General features: G+C 36.4%; 1 protein-coding gene across 1 annotated transcript in view; it reads right to left on the bottom strand.

Moving 5' to 3' along the window:
• The window catches only part of LOC120634304, a 48903-nt gene extending 24207 nt beyond the window's left edge, over positions 1-24696 (bottom strand). The window contains exons 1-2 of the mRNA XM_039904796.1: positions 24519-24696; positions 13532-13847 (exon numbers count right to left, since the gene is read on the bottom strand). Of these exons, the coding sequence (XP_039760730.1) occupies positions 13532-13776 (245 nt within the window). The 5' untranslated portion in view covers positions 13777-13847; positions 24519-24696. The remainder of the gene's footprint in view (positions 1-13531; positions 13848-24518) is intronic.
• Between the last annotated feature and the right edge of the window lie 1317 nt (positions 24697-26013).

Here is a 26013-nt window from a genome sequence, read left to right as displayed (position 1 = left end):
GCTCAACACCTGCGTCGATTGTTGAGCGACCCCGTGTGAAACCAAATTGCTTAATATGAAGTAAATTATACTTATGAAAATGGTAAAGTAATTGATTTAAAATGAGTTTTTCAAAGATTTTACTGAAAGTGGGTAGTACGGATACTGGTCTAAAGTTAGTGGGGTCAGAAGTACTACCCGATTTAAACAATGGAACTATTTTACTAAGTTTCATTAAGTCAGGAAACACACCACAATCTATACAATTATTAAATATTAAGGCTAAATCGGGTGCAACAATATCAATTAATGATTTGACAACGTTTACGGAAATGCCCCACAGATCATTTGTTTTTTTATTAATTAATAATTTAAAGGCTTTAATAACGTCAGAGCCACTAACATGCGTGAATTTAAAAGAATGGTTACACTCAGGCACATTTTCCTTTAATAGAGAGAGAGCCATATCTGGTGAAGAGTTTAATGATTCTGTTGTGGAGACGGGAATGTTGGTAAAGAAGGTTTCAAAAGCAGTAGCCACCTCGAAATCTGTTGTTAAGGCTTTATTATCTACATTAAGTTTAAAATTAATATTTCGTGGTGTTACTCTTCCCGTCTCCTCATTAATTATGTTCCAAGTAGTTTTGATTGCATTGCTGCTATTTTTAATTTTATTTTTGATGTATCGCGTCTTTTCTAAGTGGCAAGCGCGTTTAAAATTCTTGGAGAACAATTTAACATAATCCCCAAACTTATCACTAGTGTTAAATTGACGTTCAGCATACAATTCGTACAGCTTTTGCCTATTTTTATGAAGTTCAACTGTCGCCCACTCACTAAAATTTAATGTATCAGTAATCACAACCGACTTACTAGTAAATATAGAATGAAATAGTCTATTAAAGGTATTGAAAAAGGAGCTGTACATTGCATTTGGAGTCGCCCCTGAGGGTAGGAATGGGAGGTCATTTACTAGGCTATATCTCATTTTCTCTATGCGGTTGGATGTTACAGGAACAAATGTTATTTTACGTTTAGAAACATTTTTCTTCACATTTTCAAATTGAATAATTTGACCACAATGATCAGAGTCTAATTTACTAATAATATTTTTGCTTATAGGAATTATATTTGTAAAGATGTTATCCAAACAGGTGGCGCTAGTAGCAGTTATTCTTGTGGGCTCCATGAACATATTTGATAGATTGTAAGTTTTAAATAAATTCAATAACTTGATACTTAAAGAGTTATTTTCTAAAATGTTTACATTAAAATCTCCGCATATTATTAACTTTTTATTACACTTTGATATTTTAAATAACACTTCATCCATTACCTTTTCAAAAAGTTCAAAGTTTGACAAGGGTGGCCTATAAACAGTAACAATTATAAATTGCTCTAGTTCAACCGAGGCTAGCTCTATTGTCCGTTCAACAGAAAGGCTAACAATATCGTTTCTGTTTTTAAATTTTAAATTTTTATTTAATAAAATTAAAGAGCCTCCATGAATCGCTGTAACCCTGGTGAACGAACTACCAACCTGGTGGTTACCAAAATTAAACAAATATTCATGGGTTTTCAACCAGTGCTCAGTTATACATAAAATACTAATGTTAAAATCATTTAAAAATAATTCAATCTCTAAGTCTTTTCCTCTAATACATTGAATATTTTGGTGAACCAAGTTGATATAATTAGAATTAGATTTTTGATTATATTTTTGGTTTAATAGTTCATTGTGCGACCCCTTACTATAATTTTTTTCATATATGCCTGAGGGAGACTCAGTTGTCTGCTTTTCTAAGCAAGAGAAAGCCTCTGTTGTCTCCTTAACTAGTTTAAACTAAAATGACTTGGAATAATTTCCAAGGTTTTCATGTCAAAACTATTACAGTGCTCAATAAAAGCAGCTGGTTTAGCCAAGTTCTTGGCTGTTATGGTAAAAAAATACGATAGCGAAACAGCTATCTGTTGTTTAAAATAGTGTGATAGGTAATATCTATCTCGGTACAAATTATAAGTAGGATTAGCACATTTGCTAAAGTCTATAACATGAAATTTCTTATTATATGTACATAAATTGTACAAAGTCATATTTAAATTATACCTAATAGTATTTTCTTGGTGTGGCAAGTTATGAAAATAAGGAAATGTGTATAATACAATACTATTTACATTTAATGTATTTAAAGAATCAATAAGTTTAATCAGCTCAGGTTTGTTAACATTCCCTCTATTTCCCATTATGATAATTAAATTAGTTTTACAGTCAAACATATTCCTATTTCTACAAATTGCAGCTACAATAGCTTTTAAATTTGAGTTGGGTAAACAGTAGTTCAAAACTGTGTGTCCATTCAACTGAGAGTTAAGATATAAGCCCATGTTACATCCAATTTCATCGCTGTACATAATTGTTTTTATTGAACTGCTACTATGAGCATTTGCTTCAATAAAGGAATTATTATTAATATTTATGTTTTGTGATTTTGAGTTACTTAACCTGACACACACCTTTCTCACATTAGAGGGTGATGACACTGATGACACAAACTGGGGATGACTGCCTATACTATCAAAACTATGGGTAGATAGTGAAGTTAATTTACCACTGGGTTGTTCTGTCTTATGCCATTCATCTGAAGTCTGTGTGTACTCAGATATCATTTGCCTTTGATACATATCAAACTTTACTGCCAGTGTACGTAAAGAAGTCTGTAATCTGGCTATTTGTGCTTCTAGGATTTGTGTGTCAGATTCATAACTTAATCTATTACTTTCTAACTGTGAACTATACATTTTAATTTCATTCAATAATTCTAAACGTTCTTTCTTTGGTTTCAGAGATTTAACAGAATTTTTATGTACTTTTAACAGTTTCTGTGTTTTTTTAATATATCGGTTAACTTTGATATACTTTTTTAGTTTCCTACTGCTGCAGGGATTGACTACTGTATCTGATTTGACTATCAATAAATTAGAGAAGTTGGTATTAGCAGTAGACATGTCAGCAGCAGCAGTAACCAACTGTGGGGCCCTATCAACTAATTCTTCATATAGGCTTTGAGTGTGTATTGCTGTTGTGTTATGGGCTGCATCTTCCAGTTCGGTGATCTGGTGGTGGGCATCACTTAGCTCCCGCTGCAGGGTAGTAATCTGGCTCAGAGCCTCCTCATACTCAGCACGGCACTCATCAAACCTATTTACTAATAACTGAAGTCTATCCCGCTCTTCTACAATGTCTACATACTTTATGTGCAAATCCGATAGTTCTAATTTTAGTCTATTATTATTCCCAAGGACTTCTAATAATTCCTTTTCGTTTTCGTCTCTTTCATTATTCAATTGGGTGCATAGCTCCTTGCTTGCCTTTAATTCTTTCAGGGCCAATTGTAATTTGGATTGCTCCTGGCGCGCTAAGGCTCTGCGGGTCATCATTTTGTAATTAATTAATTAATGAAACAAGGAGTAATCACCCAAAGAATGCGAAATGACAGGTAGGTTTCGGTATTGCAGTGTATTGTTATAACAATTGCAGCGTTACACTTGGATAACGGGCAATTGCATATACACGTATGTGTTTTTTATGCGCTAAATAGTTGTTTCAAAGCCAAAACAGCTACTAGCACTCTTTAAAAACACCAAAACAGAAGTTTAAAATTCAAGTTTTACTAACCTAACTGTCACTTTGTTTACATCGACGAAAACTTTTCTTACGCACTTTTAACACTTAAACTATTAATATATACTACTATTTATTATATAAATTAGGCGATTAAATTGGATTTGGGCACTAAAAACACACAAAATAAATTAAAAAAAAAAAAAAAAAAAAAAAAATATACTAAGACCATATATAACACACATCGCCATCTAGCCTCAAAGTAAGCGTAGCTAACGGGTACTAAAATAGCTGAATAGGGTACTAGAATAATTTTGAATGATTGAATACACTTTTATTGTATACCAAACAAAAAATTAGTTACAGAGCTATAAACATAGAGCAAGAGAGTACAATTTGGAGTGATTTCTTCCTGGCAACCAAAGATGCAACAGTTATTTTTATGAATATAATACACATAAATACTTATAATATAAAGACACACACCCAGACACTGTAAAACAGTAATGTTCATCACACAATCATTTTCCAGTTGTGGGAATCGAAAACACGGACTTGGACTCAGAAAGCAGGGTCGCTGCTTACTGCGCCATTTAGCCGTCTTAGAAACAAGCCGGATAAATTAAATTAAATTTTGTATCATCATCATCAACAACCCATTCCGGGCCCACTACAGGGTGCGGGGCTTCTCTCAGACAGTGGCGTGCATAGAGGGTATGCACAAGGTATGCATGTCTACTAATATTATAAATATGAATGTAAGTTTGTTTGTTACGCTTTCACGCAAAAACTACCAAACGGATCATCACGAAATTTTATACACATATTCCTGAAGGTATTAGAAGTAATATAGTATGCTTTCTATCCCGAAATTAACCTCAGTTCTCTTGGGGGAGGGGACAAAAGTGTTTGACGATTTTACACCAGCCTTAGATATCCTAAATACATAAAGTGCTGCCACATTTATGAGGTAAATGTCTTTTGAAAAACAAAAACAAAAGCGGACGAAGTCGTGGGCAACAGCTAGTATGATATAAAATGAAGAAAATTTCCAATTAGAGTTAGTAAAAACTTAAGGATAGCTCGTACTAGAAATTTTCTTCATTTTACATACCCTATGCATACCCTACTCTTAGAGTGAGAAGGGTTTAGGCCGTAGTTTAATACATAACACGTTGGTCAATTGCGGACTGTGGCGTGCATAGAGGGTATGCACAGGGTATGCAGGGTATGCAAACGAAGAAAATCTCCAGTATGAGTTATACATACTTGAGGGTAGGCTGTTAATAACTCTTACAAAGCGTATCCTCAAGTTTTTTATAACTCGTACTGGAGATTTTCTTCATTTTATATCATATGCATACCCTCTGCATACCCTCTATCTACGCCACTGATTGCGGAGTAGGCTTCACACGCTTTGAGAAGGTACCGCAGGCAGACAAGGTCACATTCAAATAGGTAATTCTTATTTTTTAATTTAAGCAATTAAAATATCACTTGCTTCAACGGTGAAGGAAAACGTCGTGAGTAAAACCTGCTACCTGACAGTTCTCCATAATGTTCTCAAATGTGTGTGGAGTCCACCAATCCGCACTGGGCCAGCGTGATGGACTACGGCCTAAAACCCTACTCATTGTGGGAGGAGACCCGTGCCCTGTAGTTGGACAGTAATGGGTTGATAAGATGAAAAGACCTCGCTTTACTCGATAAATAAATATTTCCAAGTTGCCAACCCTAACTGGGTCATCGGAAACTCGTTTTTTATCGAACGTAGCGTCGGCTGCAAGTTTTGGTTTAAAATCGTATATTTTTAAATGATACAGAGCTGTTTTAATGTGAAAATTATCGCTACCCACGCACCGTCATCGTGCATATTAATCATAATTATAGTGCAATATAAAAGAAAATGTGAAAACAGTTAACATATTTCACCCGAAGCCTGCCATAACAATTTTGTCTCAGTGACTAAAGAACTAACGAAAAAAAAACAATAACATTAAATTTATTAACTGTGATTTTTTTTTTATATGTGGGAGGTTCCGGATTCACACTCCGGTTGGGGCAATTTGGAATTTTTAATTAATGGATTTTATCTTGGCTGGTGAGGCTTTGGCTAGTTACCATCCTAACATCCGCGATTCATGAACAAACTACCTTTAACGTTGATCCAAAATGTAAATATTAAAAACATTAAGCGTAAACTCAAAGAATACTTTTTAGCGAATTTAGTTGGCTGACTCTTTTGTATCTCGTATAGTTTATATTCATTTATTTTGGTACTTACTACTATTAAAAATTAAAATTTACGGGCTTACTTAGTTCCTATCGTTCTACAATGAAGCAGTATGTTTTTCTCAGAGCTGGTTTTATTCTTCTAATTAACACCTTAAGTAATCGTTGCAGATAGGCACCGAGGAAAATCCTCTGCGGTTTTCGGTGCTTTTATAGTAACCATTTTATTGTAATTGTTTTTTTTGATAAATAAAAAAAAAACAACAAAGACGTGCCACCAACCAAGTAATTTTACGTTCTGGTATGATGTCGGGTAAAAACCGTTTAGGGTTAACACATACGTGTTTGATACATCTGCCACACCCCTCACAGGTTAGCCCGTTACAATCTAACATGCATAAGTACTTACCATAAGCACAGAAGACAAATATAGAAATAGAAATAGAATTAGAAAATATTTATTAGAAAAACTCAAACAAACAAAGTACAATAAATCTTTGGAATCCTAAACTAGGAAATCCCGTATGTTAGGGGCCAGTGCCTTCCCAAACATTGATTCTATCATGGAGATAATAAATAGTGCACTTTATAAAAGGAAACTTTCAAAGGTGTGTTGAGTTCTCTAACGTTTAAGTGAGAATAGCATGCTGACTGGAACGCGTGTGTATTCGTGTGTGTGTTTATGTTTGTGTGTGTATGGGTCTGTGCGCCCGTCTGTACGTGAATGTTGTGAATGTATGCTCCTGTGTTCGTGTTTGTGCGCACATATCCCCGAATGGATAAAAATGCATCTTCTCCCACAGCTTTCTCAACTCTCAGCGCACTGACGCACAAGTGGAAATAATATCCAAATAATATATGTGTCATAGTAGACGGCCGATTGGCGCAGTTTGCAGCACCTTGCTTTCTGAGCCGAAGGCCGTGGGTTCGATTCCCACAACTGGAAAATGTTTGTGTGATGAGCATGAATGTTTGCCAGTGTCTGGGTGTTTATATGTATATTCTAATTATTTATGTATATTATTCATAAAGATATTCATCAGTCATCTTAGTACCCATAACACAAGCTACGCTTACTTTGGGGCTAGGTGGCGATGTGTGTATTGTCGTAGTATATTTATATTTATTTATTTATTTATAATAAACGCTGGTAAACTTCTATTCCATGTTCCCGTGCTTTAGCATCGGGGTGGGGTATAATCGAGGGGTAATATTTTTCTCTCCCTGCTGGTGGGATTGCTAATCAAGGAGTTACGTGTAAAAGCATAAGAAACACTTCTAAATCCCGTACTCGGGTAAAAGAGGCTTCAGTGATAGATACATCCGTAACGGAAATCCGTCGAATTAAAAAATCATCAATTAGAAAAAAACCTGCCAATAAGACGGAATCAAACATAAATCATCGGAATGAAATGTTATTTATGTAACACGAAACAATGTTACGGGTGTTACACGTAACGCTGATATGCGATAATCTGGGAGCAAGGCAGTTCAGGCCCGGTCTAAAAACTAGACGTCACGAGAGGTGTCAAGTTTTTAGGCTTACGTAAAATGTTTCTATAACATAACTGCCTCTTCTTTAGCACCACTCAATGTAATTTTAATGAAATAATACAAAAACGGAAGAAATTCAGTAACCTACATTAACAAGTGTTTTTCCACTACAAATTAAGCCTTGACTGCAATCTCACCTGCTAGTAAGGGATGACGCAGTCTAAGATGGTAGCGGGCTAACCTGTTAGGGAGTATGGTAGTCGTACCCCTAAACGGTTTCCACGCGACATCACACCGGAACACTAAATCGCTTAGCGACACGTCTTTGTCGGCAGAGTGGTAACTAGCCACGACCAAAGCATCCCACCAGTCCAGATATTTTTCCCGCCGGGAATCGAACCTGGGATCTCGTACTTAAATTACTACAAGTTAGCCTTTCACTGCAATCTCACTTGGTGCGAAGTATGCAGTCTAAGATGGTAGCGGGCTAACCTGCCACGAAGTAAGGTAGTCATACCCCTAAGGTTCTTTACCCTAGGGTTCTACGCGACATCGCACCGGATCACTAAATCGTTTAGCGGCACGTCTTTGTCAGTATGGTAGAGTAGTATAGTAACTAGCGATGACCGAAGCCAACCAGACCAAATCAGAAAAATTCAAAAATAATTATAATTTCCCACATTGTCCATGCTGGGAATCGATCCCGGGAACTCGTACTAAATTCACAGGGTTAACCGTTGCGCAAGGGAAGTCGTTAATGAATATCCTCTCAAAATTTACGTTAAGTCGTTTCGGCTGAATAGCGCTCACCGTTGCGCCAGACAAAAGTTTACATTGAACTATCTATGTAGATTGAGATGTTACACGACTGCGTTTTAACCAAGTCCAGCGTGACCTACTTCACTATACTCAAAATAACACATTGAGGTAAATACCTATATCAGTATCACCATACATTAATTTCTTTGCATTGAGAAAGTCGATACGAACAACCGGTAAGACAGTAGGTAGGTACTTTCATCTATAACTAATATGTGAGAGTTTAACAAACTTATTTGAAATTTATAAAATTTACAATAGAGTTCAAATCGCATTGTAAGGTACATTGACTTGTGAATGATACAGGTGTACAAAATTAAGTTATGCGTTTGTCTTGGCCTCTATCACTTTTAATTTACAGTTCATAATCGATTGATAGTTTTTTTTACGTATGTAATCTGATTTATTAGCGATACAAATGTAGGTTTCCTGTGTATAACTACCTATATACTCTAGTAATTTCAAAGTATTTGATCACTTCAAATCTTTTTTCGAATACTTCTTTAATATCATCATCATAACTACAGGGTCTCAGAATGAGAATGATAAAAGTGGATTTGTAGACTTCACATGCCTTGAGAACAAAGTCAAGTCAAAAAGTCAAAGTCAAAAATATCTTTATTCAAGTAGGCCCGGCCCACAGGTGGCACTTTTGATGCGTACATAAGAACCACACGGTAGTGAGATGATGGCGATAACCACATTCGTAAACTTAAAACTAAAGCTACGAGGGTTCCAAACGCGTCCTGGTCTAAGAAGAAGCCCACAACAAACTTAACCGGGTATTTTTTTTTTTTTGTTATCACCATCTCACAATGTCATTTTAAATTATTAGAAGAGCAACCTGGTTAGAGCAATAATTTACACCCAAGCTTTTTTATCGTTTACGTAGTCCTTTATACTATAATAGGACTTTTCTATAAGCTTACGTTTAATACAAACTTTGAACTTTTTAAGAGACATCTCCAAGATGACAATTGGTAGTTTATTGTAGAATTGTATGCAATTTCCTTTAAACGAATTATGAATTTTTTGTAACCTAGTATATTGCACTGTAAGTTTATTCTTACTTCTAATGTTTAAATTATTGCAGTCACATTTTTTCTTAAATTTAGAAATGTTTTTATGAACGTACATTAAATTTTCAAATATGTACTGACTATACACTGTCATTATTTTAAAATCTTTAAATTTATCATTATGGAGAACATTATGGAGAACTCAAGGCCGTGCAGGTTTCCTCACGACGCCACGTCCTTCGCCTTGAAAACTTACTCTAGAAACTAATCGTGTCTGGAATCGAACTTAGTTCCGCCGAAATTTAAAGCGAAGTCTTACCCTAGACTATCAGTGCTTACACGCTTACCTATGTATATGTCAAATATGTCAAAGCTTCATTATGTCAAAGCTTGCTTGACAAGCCATTTTCAATATGTCATAGCTTGCTTGACAACACGCATCAGAGCTCTGTTGAGGGTTATAATTTATATGCTTTAAAAACTCTCACTCGTGTCATAGAAGTTATGCCCAGCAGTGGAAAAATGATGACGATGATATGAAACCACTGGTCTTTTTACGTCGTGTTTGCGTCACGCACTCGGTTAAAAAAGGTCCAATTGAAGATAGAGATATCAAACTGATTGATGATTTTTTTAATGACAAGGTTGCTTGGAAGCATCCGGCTCCGCTTTCAGCTCTCACAAGATAGAAAAATTAATGTTAAAATGCAAAATGTAAATTGTTGATGTTGGAAAAGAGCAATTCTTCTCGGTAGAATCTGCCTTCCGAACCGGTGGTAGAATCACTACAAACAGACAGACTTGACGTTTAAAAAGTGCTTATATTAGGCCTACTTGAAATAAATGAATTTTGAATTTTGAAACATCCCTATCCCTATCCCTACTAATATCCCTACTAATATTATAAATGTGAATGTAAATTTGTTTGGTACGCTTTCATGCAAAAACTACTAAAACGATCATCTGGAAACTTTGTACACATATTCCTGAAGGTATTAGAAGTAATAAAGGATACTTTTTATCCCAAAATTAAGCTCAGTTCTGTTGGGAGAGGGCACGAAAGTGTTTGACGATTTTACACCAGGCTTAGCTATCCTAAATAAATAAATATACTACAACAATACACTCATCGCCATCTAGCCCCAAAGTAAGCGCAGCTTGTGTTATGGGTACTAAGATGACTGATGAATATTTTCATGAATAATATACATAAGTACTTAAAATATACATATAAACACCCAGGCACTGAAAAACATCCGTGCTCATCACACAAACATTTTCCAGTAGTGGGAATCGAACCCAAACTGCGTCAATCGGCCGTCTAATTATAACACCAAACAACAATATAATAAAACCAAACATGCGAACATTATGGAGAACTCTCATGCGTGCAGGTTTCTTCACGATGTTTTTTCCCTAACCGTTATGACAATTGATATTAAATTGCTTTAATCAAAAACGCACATATCTCTTACAAGTTTGAAGTGCGTGCTGGGTTCGAACTCTGTCCCGCCGAAGCCCTAACCACTAGATTATCAAAGCTTTGCTTCTATCTGGCTGTTTATATACGTAATTTAATTATTTATCAACCCATTATTAAGTCCACTACAGAGCTCGGGGGGTTAACGCCGTAGTCCAACACGCTGGTCCAGTACGGATTGAGAAGTGCGGAGAAGGTTATGTAGGCATGCAGTTTTCCCCACTATGTTTTGCTTCACCGTTAAAGCAAGTGATATTTCAATTACTGAAAACGCACATAACTTAGAAAAGTTAGAGGTGCGTGCTGGGACTCGAACTCGGCCTTCCGAAAGTGAAGTCAAACTCCTAACTGATGCGCTGTCACCTCTTCTTTATGTATACTATTCATAAAAATATTCTTCAGTTATCTTAGTACCCATAACACAAGCTACACTTACTTTGGGGCTAGATGGCGATGTGTGTATTGTCGTAGTATAATTATTATTTTTTATTACAAAATGCTGAGGATGATCTAAGTTATTTCTGCATTACGAGTCCATTACTCCGCGAGATATCTGTACAGTCGATGGCTCTGTTGACTGAATACCGAAGCCAATCAAGTTTCCACCGCACTGAACAAAGTCATTGACCTTGTAATCATCGATTTAAACTCGATTTTCTCCGCAAACATAAATACTCGTGCGATACTTTTTTTACCCAATATATCCGTTATGCATTCTCATTGAAGGTACCACGGTTTCACAATCGTACAGTAGGGTGAGCACATAATACCTCTCAGACCCGATTTCATTCTAAGTGCAGTTTAAGTATAAGATCGCATAGCAAAACCTTGTTTTAATTAGCCCTTCGTTAAACTTCGTAAAAACTTGAACCCAAATTGATATAAGTTTCGCTAACCAAGCCATTTGCTATAAAATTATATTCTATACTTGAATAGCAAATGGCTTGGTTAGCGAAAGGTCACAAAGGACCTATGGGATTATATATAGATATAGGACCTATACATCTTTAATTTTTACTTCACCAAATCGGTTAGACCTATATAGCAATTTACTTTATAAGTGAAACTTAATACTTGCTAAGTGTACTTTATTTTGCTGTTTTCTAAATGGTAATTTGTAACATGTAATGATTTTTTAGCATTAAGCTGAACTTAAATATAATATATATAACCAATCAAAACTTTGTCAACGGCTGGATATCTGTTAAAATTATTTTGAGTTGCTTACACATTTACATTAAGGCTGTTTTATATATTATTTTTCACTTTATTGCCCAACCAAAAAAACTGTTTACAAATGTAGTGTGTTACATTAAGTCCAATGCTAAAGCATTTTATACCAGCTTACCTTCGGACGTTTTAATAAATAAATGAACAAAATAAATTTATATTCAGGGTTAACTACTTATTAAATAATACACACAAAAATCAATCTAATACTAACATTATTAGACTATTAGACATCACGGGCATAAATTGACGCCTGCTTTTATCATCACACAACCCGTCAGCAGTCAACAAAGTTCTTCTGTAAGATCGCTAAACTGCGGCGATACAACGCCGCAAAACGCGATTCTACTCATTATCGTATTAGAGATGCTTATTGAAGTGGTACCGCTGAATCGATGTGTAAACATTGTAGCGAGAATGTGGTGTGTGAATAAAATCAATGCATCTACATAGCAACGGACTAGATCTACAAACTGCGGTATTGGAAAAGGCTAATTGGAAAGGGGTGATGTGCTCACGAGCTTTACAAGGGGTTACTACCATCTCTTCATCATCCACAGTATAAAGGGCATTGGAGTCGTTCGCTCTTGTTTCAGACTAAGGATGATGACAGATTATGAAAACTAAGCTTAATTTGCTACACCTACTCCGCGAAAAGCAGGAAAATCTGTATTATGTAATTTATAATTTCTTCAATCCTTATACTCCACACCAATCAGATCTTCGGCATCCTCAGGAGATGTTGACTTTACAATGAGGACAAAGGATTGAAGAAATTATAAATTACACCATACAGCACCAAAGCAGGAGAATCCTGCTTTTTGCGGAGTATAGCAAATTAAGCTTATTTTTCATAATATATCATGAATTTCCAGGCAAAGTAACGCCTGCTTCTATCCAACTCGATGACAGAAACATAGAATCGCTAATAAAATATTGACCCTGCTTTCTGAGTCCAAGTAAGTGTGAAATTTGTCATAGAGACCAATTAATATGTTAATTTAAAATGAATCTTTATTATGTGGGAATGTAGCAATGGATCCTTTCGGCACATTATTCAGAGGTAGCCGGAATGCTATTAGATTTTAAGTTAAGATAAGGGAAGAAGGAAGTATTAATTTTCATAAAGGGAACGATGGGGCTCACATTGTTATTGTTAAGAAAAGTCCCGAATAAATGAAGAATCAAAAAAAAAAAAGCGTGGGTTCGATTCCCACAACTGGAAAATGTGTGTGATGAACATAAATCTTTTGCAGTATCTGGATGTTCATCTGTATTTTATAAGTATTTATGTATATTATTCATAAAAATATTCATCAGTCATCTTAGTACCCATACCACAAGCTGCGCTTAGTTTGGAGCTAGATGGCGATGTGTGTATTGTCGTAGTATATTTATTTTATTTTTTTATTTATGTATTATGACAAACTTATTTTTATTTGTACGAGAAGTGAGATTGGTATTCATTTTCAATAAACAAAAGTGCAATATCTAGCGATCCGCCATGACAGGTAAAACGCCGAATTCAAAATTATGACGTCACGTCTATATAAACATAATTTTGTACCATATGAACTTTGAAAATATCAAGTATGATTATGTGATGACTTGGCTATCACCGCTTATATATTTAGTATACTCTTACTTAATTCTTACCTGTTCAAAAGTGTTTCGAGGAGATGAGCTGAATGTGGCAGAGCTTCTATCAGCAAATCTATCGGCAACTCCGAGGCTACGCTGTGAAGCACCCCAGGTCCCAGCCTCGACAAGATGGCTGCCGCTTCCCTGAACTGCCGACCCTCAGCTAGTAACAGCACTCTTCGTAAAGCTAGACGGGGAGAGGTGTATGTGTTCTTTTCTCGCTCCCTCTCCCGTCGAATTCTTTCTCTACTCTCGTTCATTTTTGCCGGGTATTTTAATATTCCTAGCCCATTATTCTGATTTTTGTGTGTTCTTATTTAACCTTTGAAATCTGTAAAAAATAATTATAATGAATTACATATTGAAACAAGTTGCCCAAACTTTTAACTACTGCTCAAAAGATAAATTTCTGTACCTGAACATGAATCTTTTATTTCCTACTGGCTCGCGTTTTAAACAAATCGCGCGGGAAACGTTTGTCCTATTAGGATTTAGATGGGTAGTTACTTATTTGTTTATTTATATATAGTTACGAGTACTGTTGTATATCCACCAATCCGCACTGGGCCAGCGGACTGAGACCCGTGCCTTGTAGTGGGCCAGTAATGGGTTGATATGATGATGGTAATATAATAAATGGGGGGGAAGAGGATTGGTGGACTTCACACGCTTTGGAGATGGAGAACTCTCAGGTATGCGGGTTTCCTCACGATGTTTTCTTTCACCGTTGAAGCAAGTGATATTTTAATTACTTAAAACGCACATAACTTAGAAAAGTTGGAGGTGCGTGCTGGGATTCGAACTCGGCCCCCCGAAAGTGACGTCTTTACTTATGGGCATCCAGTGTTTGATATGATGACTTGAGTATTCCCAAAGTAATTTTCGATCTACCTTTATTTGAAGGTTTCTATGGGATAAGGATGAATTTCTTGATGATCAGATTAGTTAATGCCCAGCACTGGTCAAAATAACAATTATTATAGATATGTTGTTTAAAAAGAGTTTGTTGCCGGCTTCTTCTCGGTAAGTCTGCTTTCGGCACCGGCGGTAGAGTCACTACAAACATTCAGATTTAACGTTTCATATGCCACGTCATAGTCAATGGTATATCCACTTGTTTAGAATGCGTTTCCCGCCGAGATGAGCCAGCAGGAAGCTACATCAAATCGCAAGCTGCGTTTCCGCCTTGCAGGTTGAACTGTGCCAAAAAAGCGGTGATGACTTGGAGTAATCGCGATTCCGTTAGCATTATGTGTGGCATGGGAGCGTAACGGAACAACCGAAGAACAAACATTGTGATGCTACTATGAGAAGTATCGTGATATCGTTTTTGTCATCTAATTCATAGGGTTGTCGCTTCATGATCTCTATCAAAAATCTTAATTGATTGGTGGACACCCATAAAATTCAAAAAGGCATTTATATCAAGTAGGCCTAATATAAGCACTTTTGAAACATCAAGTCTCTCTGTTTTTAGTGACTCTACCACCGGTTCGGAAGGCAGATTCTACCGAGAAGAAGTCGGCAAGAAACTCAGCAGTTTCTCTTTTCCAGCATCAAATGTTTACATTTTACATTTTAACATTCATTTATCTATCTTGTGATAGATGAAAGCGGAGCTGGATGCCTCCAAACGGGTGTCAATAAGTAATTCATCATTCAATTGTTCAGTAACCGCGCTGTGATAAATGTTTTTTAACATATTCTTTAAACTCAGGCATTAATAGGTTCAAAATTACATACTTTTGTAATGTCAAGCCTGTTTATTTGTAGTGACTCTACCATTAGTTTTGTTGGCAGATTTCACCGAGGACAACCCGGCAAAAAACTCATCAGTTGCTCTTTACCAATATAAACCCAGGTTCTCTATTTTTTGTAAAGTCAAAATCTCCTAAAGATTTACCGGTATCACTACTACGATTAGATGATAATTAGTAGTTAACGTGCTCAACTACAGGTAACTAGTCCTTGGGTTCGTTCGGGCTTTGATTTAGTGATCAAAGCCCACTAAGCCGCTGTCTCGGTTATCCGTACAAATATGTGATTACAATCGTTAAAAGCCCACCAATCGGCATTGCAGTAGCATTTATTTTTATTTCAAAACAAGTTAGCCCTTGACTGCAATCTCACCTAGTAAGTGATGATGCAGTCTAAGATGGTAGCGGGCTTACCTGTTAGAAAGTGTTGGAGTCATACCCAGTGGCGTGCACAGGATTTTGAACAGGGTATGCATAAAGCCAGTACATGGCATAAAATGGATAAATTCCCCTCCAATACGACTTATATAAATTAATTTGGGTATGCAGTGCTTTTGTGCATGTATGAAATGCACGCCACTGGTCATACCCCTAGTCGGTTTCCACGAGACATCGCACCGGAACACTAAATCGCTTAGCGGAACGTCTTTGTCGGTAGGGTTTTAACTAGCCACGGCCAAAGCCTCCCACCAGACCAGACCAGAGAAAATTCAGAAATTTTAAATTCTCAGATTCCCCTGCCGGGAATTGAACCCGGGACCTCCTACTTAGATTCACAGCGCACACGGTAACACCAGGGAGATCGTTAAAAGCATGCAGCATGGTGGGTCTCCCTCTCTCTACTATGAAAGAAATTAATGAATGATTGAATACACTTTTATTGTACACCAAAGAAAAAAGAAGTTTCAGAAGATATACACTGAAAAATATTTATTGATAACCTATTGTTGAAAATTGGTTTAAAAGCTATACAGATATCATCATATAAGAAAGATTATTGTGCATGGTGACAACCCTGCAGAAATAATGCATATTGAAATTAAATGAGAAATTGTATTCGAGTTGCTCTGTGTTTTTGTTTATGGCATGGAGGCAAAAAGTCTATCAGTTTCCCATATTTGAGTGTCTATTGTTTCAGTTTTTAAACTAGAATACAGAATACAGATGAAATTGAAACACTTTCTTACACCAAGCAATAGTGGAGATGAGAGCAGAGACATGGCTATCTCTTTCTCTCCCACAGTAGTTCTACGTAGTAGTAAATATAAGAACCAATCAGATAATAAGATACAAACATACTTGTATCTACAAGTATGTTTGTTTGTTTGTCCTTGAATTGGCTTGATTGCATTGCCAAAGAAAGTAATACCAACAGATACAAGTATGTTTGTTTGTCCTTTAATTAGTTTGATTGCATTGCCAAAGAAAGTATTACCGTCAGATACAAGAATGTCTGTTTGTTTGTCCTTGAATTGGTTTGATTGCATTGCCAAAGAAAGTATTACCAACAGATACAAGTATGTTTGTTTGTCCTTTAATTAGTTGGATTGCATTGCCAAAGAAAGTATTACCGTCAGATACAAGTACTATTAACTGAAGATAAATGGATGGATGGATGTATGTATGGATCAACTAAAATAATGACAACTCACTAACTCATTATACAACGTAAAATAATAGTAGGTAGATAGCTAGTCACGATGATTATGATGTTAGCATCAGATCTATTCTAGCTTCTCGATTGACTCATACGCGGACGAAGTTTCGAGGGTTCGCTAGTACAATAATATGAACCGTATTTATGCCAAAATGTAAATCTTCTTTTATCTCGACTGACCCCTTGTACAGTTACAAAACTATTACATGTACTACCACTTAACTCAATACACGAATCCGAGTGTTTGTTAAAAGAATGTTATCCAACAGTTCCGTAAAGGTCAGTTATGTATTCATAATGAGATGAAATACGATCAAGTATAACTGAACGGGTCAAGTACCTTTCGGCCCGCGACCTCGCACCGCTACACGCAGCGTTGTTACCCCAACGCTGCGAGGTGCATGGATGGCACCAAACGAATCGCTGGGAGCCGCTGCACCGGCAAAAGACCGTTGGAACTCCCTAAAAAAGACCTAAGAGTACGTCCAGCAGTGGACATCAATTTGTGTATGTGATGATGATGAAAAACTACTCAAAGTCAAAGTCGTTTTTCCTTTTATTTTTTGGGAAATGGACCTACTATTTTCCATAGATGTAATAAAGTCTCTATTAAAACCGATGGTTGTCCACATTTCTCGTACATTTTTAATAAATAATTTTAATCCATAAAATATTTAACGCCCTATTCTGCATTCTAGACATTTCTATTAAAAAATAACTGCACGAAATTAATAAAATAAAATGGAGTTTAAATTATCATAAACCGATAATTATTTAAATTCATTGTCTAATAATTCAATAAAAGACAATTTGTGTATTCACAAATGTTAATATTATTCGCTGAATGACAGAGTATTATCATTTGTGAATCAGTAACATAAAATATTTTCTCTTTAAATCCTTTTACGATCAAATTGGATTGAATTTAGTAATTTAGTGTAACTTTTAATGTCCCACAGTAACAATTTAAATATCAATAGCTGTTTGATGTCCAACTCACATTTTCTCTCCAATTTATATTTTTTTTCTTCGTGCATTTTGGACTGTTATATCACTGAGAAGAAGCCAACGACATTGAAATTAATAAAATAGACCCCATAAAGACTTAACTAGAACATCTATACATACATAGACTGTTAAACACATTATCCTCCCTAAGCCGGGTAAAAAAGGGAACTTGTTTGTGGTTAAGTATAATATGAAATAACTCAATATCGAATTTCCTTTCCGGAAACCATAAAAACACGTACTTACAAGCACCTAGGTCCATGCACTCGAAGGTGTGGTTATAATGACCTGTTTTACAAGTCTGCCAAAGCAGTTTCACCGCTCTCTAGCCTCTATTCATATGTTTATCATTTTGGAAATCCTTCCATACTTAGCTTATTCAAATTCAAAAATGTTTTATTCATGTAGACCTTATTACAGGCGCTTATGAAGCGTTCATACATTTAACACGTTAACTTAAAACTAAAGCTAGGAGGGTTCTAAACGCGCCCTGATCTAAGAAGCTTAGCTAGGTTTTTTTTTGTTATCACCATCTCACATTCTAGTTAATGTTGAGCTAAGAAGTTAGAGCAATTCATGCTTTATAATCGATACTGAGTCCAAAACAGATTTTTATTTAATTTTTGTCTGTCTGTCTGTCTGTCCGGTCATCACATGAAAACTACTGAACGGATTCAAATAAAATTTGGTTTAATTGTAGCTGATATTCCGGGCCAACATATAGGATACTTTTTATCCCGATAAACAGTAAGTTTCCTCCGGGAAATGGGATGAAATATTTTATCAATTACTTCATACCTCCGTTAAATTTGTTCTTCTTTTTTTGTTTGAAAAAATATACTTTAAGCATGTATTGTCTAATTTTAATGATGATCTGATAAATATTGACGGAGATAAAGGACATAACTGTTCTCAGATATGTCCTTCATCTCCGACAATATTCGAACGTCACAAGGCATGTGCGACAACGATCGAATGCATGCATACCATCCTTGAATAGCTTATAGGCTTATTTTTATCCCGGAAAAGCCAACAGCTCCTACCGGATAGCTTAGCTATATTTTCCGGATTTGTCTTTCAAAATCCGCGCAACGGAGTTTTAGATAAATGTGGTTTTTTTAGATAGGCATAGTTGAAATATTATCAAGCTCTTGAGTTTGTTTGGTTGAACGCGCTAATCTCAGAAAATGCTGTTTCGATTTAGATTTTTTTAATTTGATTCGCGTGATCCAAGTTTATATATTGATCGTACGGCTCTTTTCTGTAGTATAAACATACTTTCAATATCTGCAGCTTTTCCCCACAGCAAGATCCCATAGGACATAATACTGTGAAAGTATGCGAAATAAACAAGCCTAGCTGTTTCTACATCGGTAAGCTGTCTAATTTTCCTGATTGCATATGCAGCTGAGCTGAGTTTACTCGCTAGGCTTTCTATATGGGTACCCCACTGTAGCTTACAATCTAAGGTCACTCCTAGAAAAACAGTGGAGTTTTCTATTTTAAGTGTTTCTCCATTTATTATGATGTTTTTATAAATTTTTTTTATGTTAGGCAAAACAAATTCCAAACACTTGGTTTTTTTTTTGCATTTAAAAGTAAATTATTAACAGTAAACCAGTTTGACACATGTGACAAAGCACGGTTTACGTCGTCAAAATTATCTTTGTTTCTATCAGTCTTAAAAATGAGAGATGTATCATCTGCGAACAGTACAATCTCACAAGTGCCCCTGACATGGTGTGGCAGATCATTTATATACACCAGAAACAATAAGGGACCCAAAATTGAGCCTTGTGGGACACCCTTTAAGGTAGATGATCCCTTAGACTTTATGTCTTTTACGCATACCCTTTGAATTCTATCACTTAGATAAGAGGCAATTAAATTGAGTGCAACGTTTTTGATGCCATAGTGGCTTAGTTTTAATAACAACGTTTTGTGTTCAACGCAATCGAATGCTTTGGACTACATTTCATTAGGTTCGGAAAAATACCCATATCAACACATTCATTAAAAAATACGACTAGATAGAGGCAATGCAAGGGGGTATGCAGTTCATAGTGTACAAAACAGTGAAAACGCCCCGCGTTCGTCTAACTTCACACCCGGGGAATTTTGGTGGCTCATAAACTAACTCTTACGGTGATTATTCAGATCAGTAATAAAATAAATACTGTCCACTGCTAAATGGAATGAAGTGACTAAACGCCTGTTTGAGCAACACTACTAAAGTGGAGTGGTTTTTGATGTCTCAATATTAGTCGTGGACACGGTTTCTGTATATTCTTAATTCTGTGCATTTTGTATGTTATGTCCGCATCAAAAGTGCATCAAAAATCTACCTACTCGAACTTTTTGACTTTCGACTTTTGTCTTTAATTATAGCAACATCGCATGCAAATAAATATTGTTAAATAAGCTTCATACACACTAAACTATTGATAATTAGATTATTGTTCGCACTTATCTTCGAAAAAGCTGAATCGATTTTAATGGGACTTTTACAGACTTTTCTTAAGCTTGGAATTTTGAAGACTGATTATGTAACGTAAAACCTAAAATTTTACCCGTACGGAGTACCGCGTAGCCTGTAGTAAAATGTAATGTTTTTTTAAGGATGTATGATTTAATTCGGTCGTCACTTTCACCGATTCCCATAATAAAACTATAAAAAGCAACCTGTCAGACACGGCGAGGCATGGTGGCCAGTGCTCGCGGCCTTATGGGGTATTCAATCAACCGGTCCAGCGATGACTTTCTACATCCACCGGGGCCGCCGTTTATGTTTACGACTTTCTTTCGAATTTTATACATTTTTCCTGAGATCGAACAACAACTGGGGAATTTTCTTTTATACAACGTGTTACGGAATTACGAAATACTGATGTACGGTGCATAAGTATATTTCGTAAGGAATCACCATGTAAAAATATTAAATCAAAAGAAACATTAATTTTTCCATATAAACTAATGTTTACTTATGACAACCCTATTGAAGATAAAAGACCGTCACGTGCATAGTACCTACGCTACGCGACGCGTACATAATAACGTAGCAGGAGTCACTTGATTGTACTTTTGCATGTGATATTAGGGCTGTATCTGATTTCTTTCGGTAAAAACTATGGCAATTTCGGTTTCGGTTTCACAGATAAGTCCAGAGACAGTAAATAATGTACCCCTAAAGCCTCTAAAGTATTATTATGGTTATCATTTACACGTTGTTGTTGTATATATAGAGTTGAAATGCAGGCAATACAAAAACAGGCATGCAATGCAAGGCGATGCATTGAATGGAAACATGTTCATGTTTATATTTATATGGGTTTTTATAGGTACCACAGTGACCAGTGACCAATTATGTAGCCACAGGGTAGACACATTTCGGTTTGTTATGCGTCAAATTTCCTCTATCTGTGAGAATAGGGTAAACAGAACTTTAATTCTTTATAGTTATCGTTTAGGCCTTGACTGCATTTCTTGTATCTTTTCTATAGCGATAGACGAGATAATGGGTACTCATAAAACTCACGTTGCGAGTATGCTAGCTAGTGGTAATAACGCAATCTACGATGATAGCGGGCTAACTTGTTGTTACGGCAGTTGTGTTAGGCCTTTACCCCTAATTGATTTCCATGCAGCACCGTACCAGAATGCTGCGAAACATGGCTGCATGTCTTAATCCGTGGGGTAGTAAATAGCTACGGCAAGTCTCCCACCAGAACAGACAAAAGAATATTCAGAAAAAACGAATTTACAAATTACCGGGGCATTCAAATTCAAATTAAAATTCAAAAATGTAGACCTTATTACAGGCACTTATGAAGCGTTCATATATTTAACTTGTTACATTAATGTTAGTGATGGTGATATGCATTCGTTAACTTAAAACTAAAGCTAGGAGGGTTCCAAACGCACCCTGGTCTAAGAAGAGCCCACAACAAACTTTTTTTTTTGTTATAACCATCTCACAGTCTAGTTAATGCTTAGCTATGAATTTAAAGCAACTCATACCCAAGCTTTTTTATCATACACGTAATCCTTAATATTATAACAGGATTTTTCTATAACCTTACGTTTTATATAAACTATGATTACTTTAATCATGACATGTGATGACTTACGGAACTGAGACATGGCCGCCAACTATGGGCCTCATAAGAAGGCTCATAGTCACTCAGCGGGCGATGGAGAGAGCTATGCTAGGATTATCTCTACGTGATCAAATCAAAAATGAGGAGATCCGTAGAAGAACTAGAGTTACCGACATAGCTCAGCGAGTCGCGAAGCTGAAGTGGCAATGGGCAGGGCACATAGCTCGGAGAACCGATGGACGTTGGGGTCTTAAGGTGCTGGAATGGCGACCCCGCACCGGTAAACGCAGCGTAGGTCGGCCCTCAATGAGGACAGATGACATCAGTCGAGTCGCTGGGAGCCGCTGGAGGCAAGCGGCCCGGGACCGTGTATTGTGGAACTCCCTACAAAAGACCTATGTCCAGCAGTCCTATGGACGTCGATTGGTTGACATGATGATGATGATGATGACTTTAATCAACCCGTAACCTCCCACTTAAATGTCTACAGCTCTCACCACTGCGCCAGTGGAGATCTAAAATAACTTTTTAGTTACTTTGAACTTAAAAAGTATCTACTCTCTAACAGTGAGGTACGCAATCGACTGCTGAAGATTTAAGTTTGAAGGAAAATTTTCCTTAGGAGGTAATCCAACCTTACGGGGCTGAAACTAGAGACGAAAGTTAGTATTTAGAGGCTTTATTGTTTAACTTAAAAAAAATAGAATTCTGTTAGTTTTTTTTTAGAAACTCCTGAGGGATACAATCGTGGGTTTTCGGTTTAGAATTCTATAAAGAAACAGTCGACTTTGCTTTCAAATAAAACTTAGCCGGTGGAAAAGAAGAACATCAGAGTGTCTTGCCGGCTTTTCGATAGAGCAAACCAAACCAGTGGTCCAAACATAAATACATTCTTGACTTTTCAAAAGAGCTCCAACAGACAATTTTCTTTATTTTAGTATAGTCTATGAATACTCAGTGGGCAAGTGGTGATAGCGCATTGGGTACTTAGGACTCCGACTTCTCCTTCGGGGGACCGAGTTCGAACCTATAACGTGAAAAGTTATGTGCGTTTTAAGTTATTGACATATAACTTGCTGGAACGGTCAAGGAAAACATCGTGAGGAAACCTGCATGCCTGAGAGTTCTTCATAATGTTCTCAAAGGCGTGTGGCGTCCACCAGTAAGCACTGAGCCAGCGTGGTGGGCTACGGCCTTAAGCCCTTCTCATTGTGGGAGGTGACCAGGCCTCACAGGTGTCGTGGGCCGGTAATGGGTTGATATGATGATGAAGCCTCATCCCAATAAACAATTTCAGACAAAAGTAAAACTAAATGTGTCTTATAGTCTCTCATCATTCTAAACTCATTTCCGGCCCACTGCGGGGCACGAGTCTTCTCTCAGAACGAGTTTCTTGCCGGCTCTTCTCGTTGGAATCTGCCTTTCGAATCGGTTGTAGAGTCACAACAAACAGACTGACTTGACATTTCAAAAGTTCTTATAAACTGGGCTTACTTGAAATAGGTGAATTAAATTGAATAAAGTTTTTTTTCACACAACTTTTACAGCATAAATAAATAAATAAATAAATATACTACGAGAGTACAAACATCGCTATCTAGCCCCAAAGTAAGCGTAGCTTATGTTATGGGTACTAAGATAGCTGATGAATATTTTTTTATAAATATAATACACATAAATACTTATAATATACAGATACACACCCAGACACTGACAAACATTCATGTTCATCACACAAACATTTTCCAGTTGTGGGAATCGAACCCACGAACTTGGACTCAGAAAGCAGGGTCGCTGCCCACTGCGCCACTCGGCCGTCAAAATAATGGACAAACCACAGGCATGCAGGTTTCCTCTTGAATAAAAACATGCGAAAAGTTCGAGTCATGCCGACAGCCCATTCAGTGCCCCTGCTAAAATATTTCTGTCTGATTGAAATAAAGGTTTTTTTGTTTTCCAAGTTCGTCAAAGTAGAATCTGTCTTTTGAACCACAACACAACTAACATACAGTCACAGTATGTTAGTGGTAGAGTCGCAACTAACATACAGTCTTTACCTTTTTACAAGTGCCCATATCCATACTCCATACTAATATTATAAATGTTTATCCTTGTTTTGCGTCCTAGATAAGCAACGACTCAACTTGATTTTTGACATAGAATTAGTTGAAAAGAATTTTAGTTCAGGTTTTTAAATAAAATAATTTCTTGTTAAAGCGAACTTTTATATATATTTTTAAATGTGTATGACTGTAAATATAACTGTTGACTTTAAAAAAGGTTCGATATACGAACGCGAGAAAAGAGGTTTTTTTTTTAACATGCATAGGACTATAGCAATTTTGGAACCGCCAGGATATCAACCTGCGACTCTCTCGCTTAACCAACCAAGCTATACCATCGATGCCGAAATTAAAATATGCCTTTTTACCAGTCTTAAAGCTTACTGGCAATAAAAACGATAAATGCTCAATAAAACTTACATTATTTTTCCAATGAAAAACTTAAATCCGTATAAACGAATAGTCTAAAATCACACACACAAAAGTCAAACACTAGTTATACACGCACTGAATGTTCTGTAACAGGTATTCGATACGTAAACTTTCATACACAACTACTCGTGAGGTTCGAGGGAACGTGCAGTTAACAAGCCGTGCGCTCGCCGCGTCGCATCTACACAGAGTGATGGGAGCTTCGCCCGGGAGCGTTGTGTGAAAGCTTCCGGACTGCGTTAAACCGTAGCGAGCTATTCAATTGCTCCAAACCGATTTTTAATAAAAGTTTTTTTAAAGGTTTTTTTTCCATAAAGTTAGGACTACTGCTTTATTTAAATTACAATCACGCCTAACTAATAAGCAAAAATTTTTTATAAGTTTATTCAAAGGTAATTTTATTTTTATTCCACTAAAATGGGTCTACGAAAAATATTACAAGGAGCCAAATTAGTTAAGTTTTGAATTCACTAATTGAAACATGGAACTGATCCAATTTAAAAGATCAAAGCACCTCATTGCTTGCAAATAATGTTGTAAATAACTTTGTTTTCTAGTCATTTATTTAAAAATAGCACTTCCGCTTAAAAATTTCTTTATTTTCTATGTTTACACAAAGTTTTGTTTCAAAATACTATGAATAAATATTACTAATAAAAAAAAAACGGAGCTTATGTTTACACGGATAACAGCGCAATTTGTCTCTACTAAACTCCATTTCCTTGAAGGCAAAATTACCGGAAAAAGAGCACCTAGGAGGAGAAAGAAGTGGTTTGACGATATAACAGAGTGGACCAGACATTTAAATAATAAATAAAATAAATATACTACGACAATACACACACCGCCATCTAGTCCCAAAGTAAGCGTAGCTTGTGATATGTGTACTAAGATAACTGATAAATATTTTTATGAATAATATAAATACTTATAGTATACATATAAATACCCAGACACTGAAAAACATTCATGTTCTTCACACATTTTCCAGTTGTGCGAATCGAACCCACGGCCTTGGACTCAGAAAGCAGGGTCGCTGCCCACTGCGCCAATCAGCCGTTAGCAACCTTAAAGAATTTTGTTGTAAAATAACTTTATCAGTGAGAATGTTGCGCGGGGTAGGGATCTGGTATATCATCTATGTACAACTTGTAATCTTAAACTTGCTGTCTTGTGTACTGACTACTGGTAGAGTTGAGATTGCAACTTAAATAAAAAAAATATATATTATTCGCTATATCATGTATTCATCAGTAGCAACACTTTGCAGGGACATAGAGGGAACACGTCATACAGAGGTGTCCATCAACCTAAGCGTAGGTGTTGTGTAAAACATATATCACCATCTAGCCCCAAGGTAAGCGTAGCTTGTGTTATGTGTACTGAGATGAGTGATGAACATATTTATGATAAATATTCATGAATACTTATTATATACGGATTCCTTCAAAAATCCCTTCAACAAAAAGGCTGCTTGGCTGCA

Source organism: Pararge aegeria, chromosome 23 (genome assembly GCF_905163445.1).
Source record: "Pararge aegeria chromosome 23, ilParAegt1.1, whole genome shotgun sequence".
NCBI classification, from domain to species: Eukaryota; Metazoa; Arthropoda; class Insecta; order Lepidoptera; family Nymphalidae; genus Pararge; species Pararge aegeria.
Note: the sequence above shows the minus strand (reverse complement) of the source record. Positions and strands in the feature narration are given on the sequence as shown.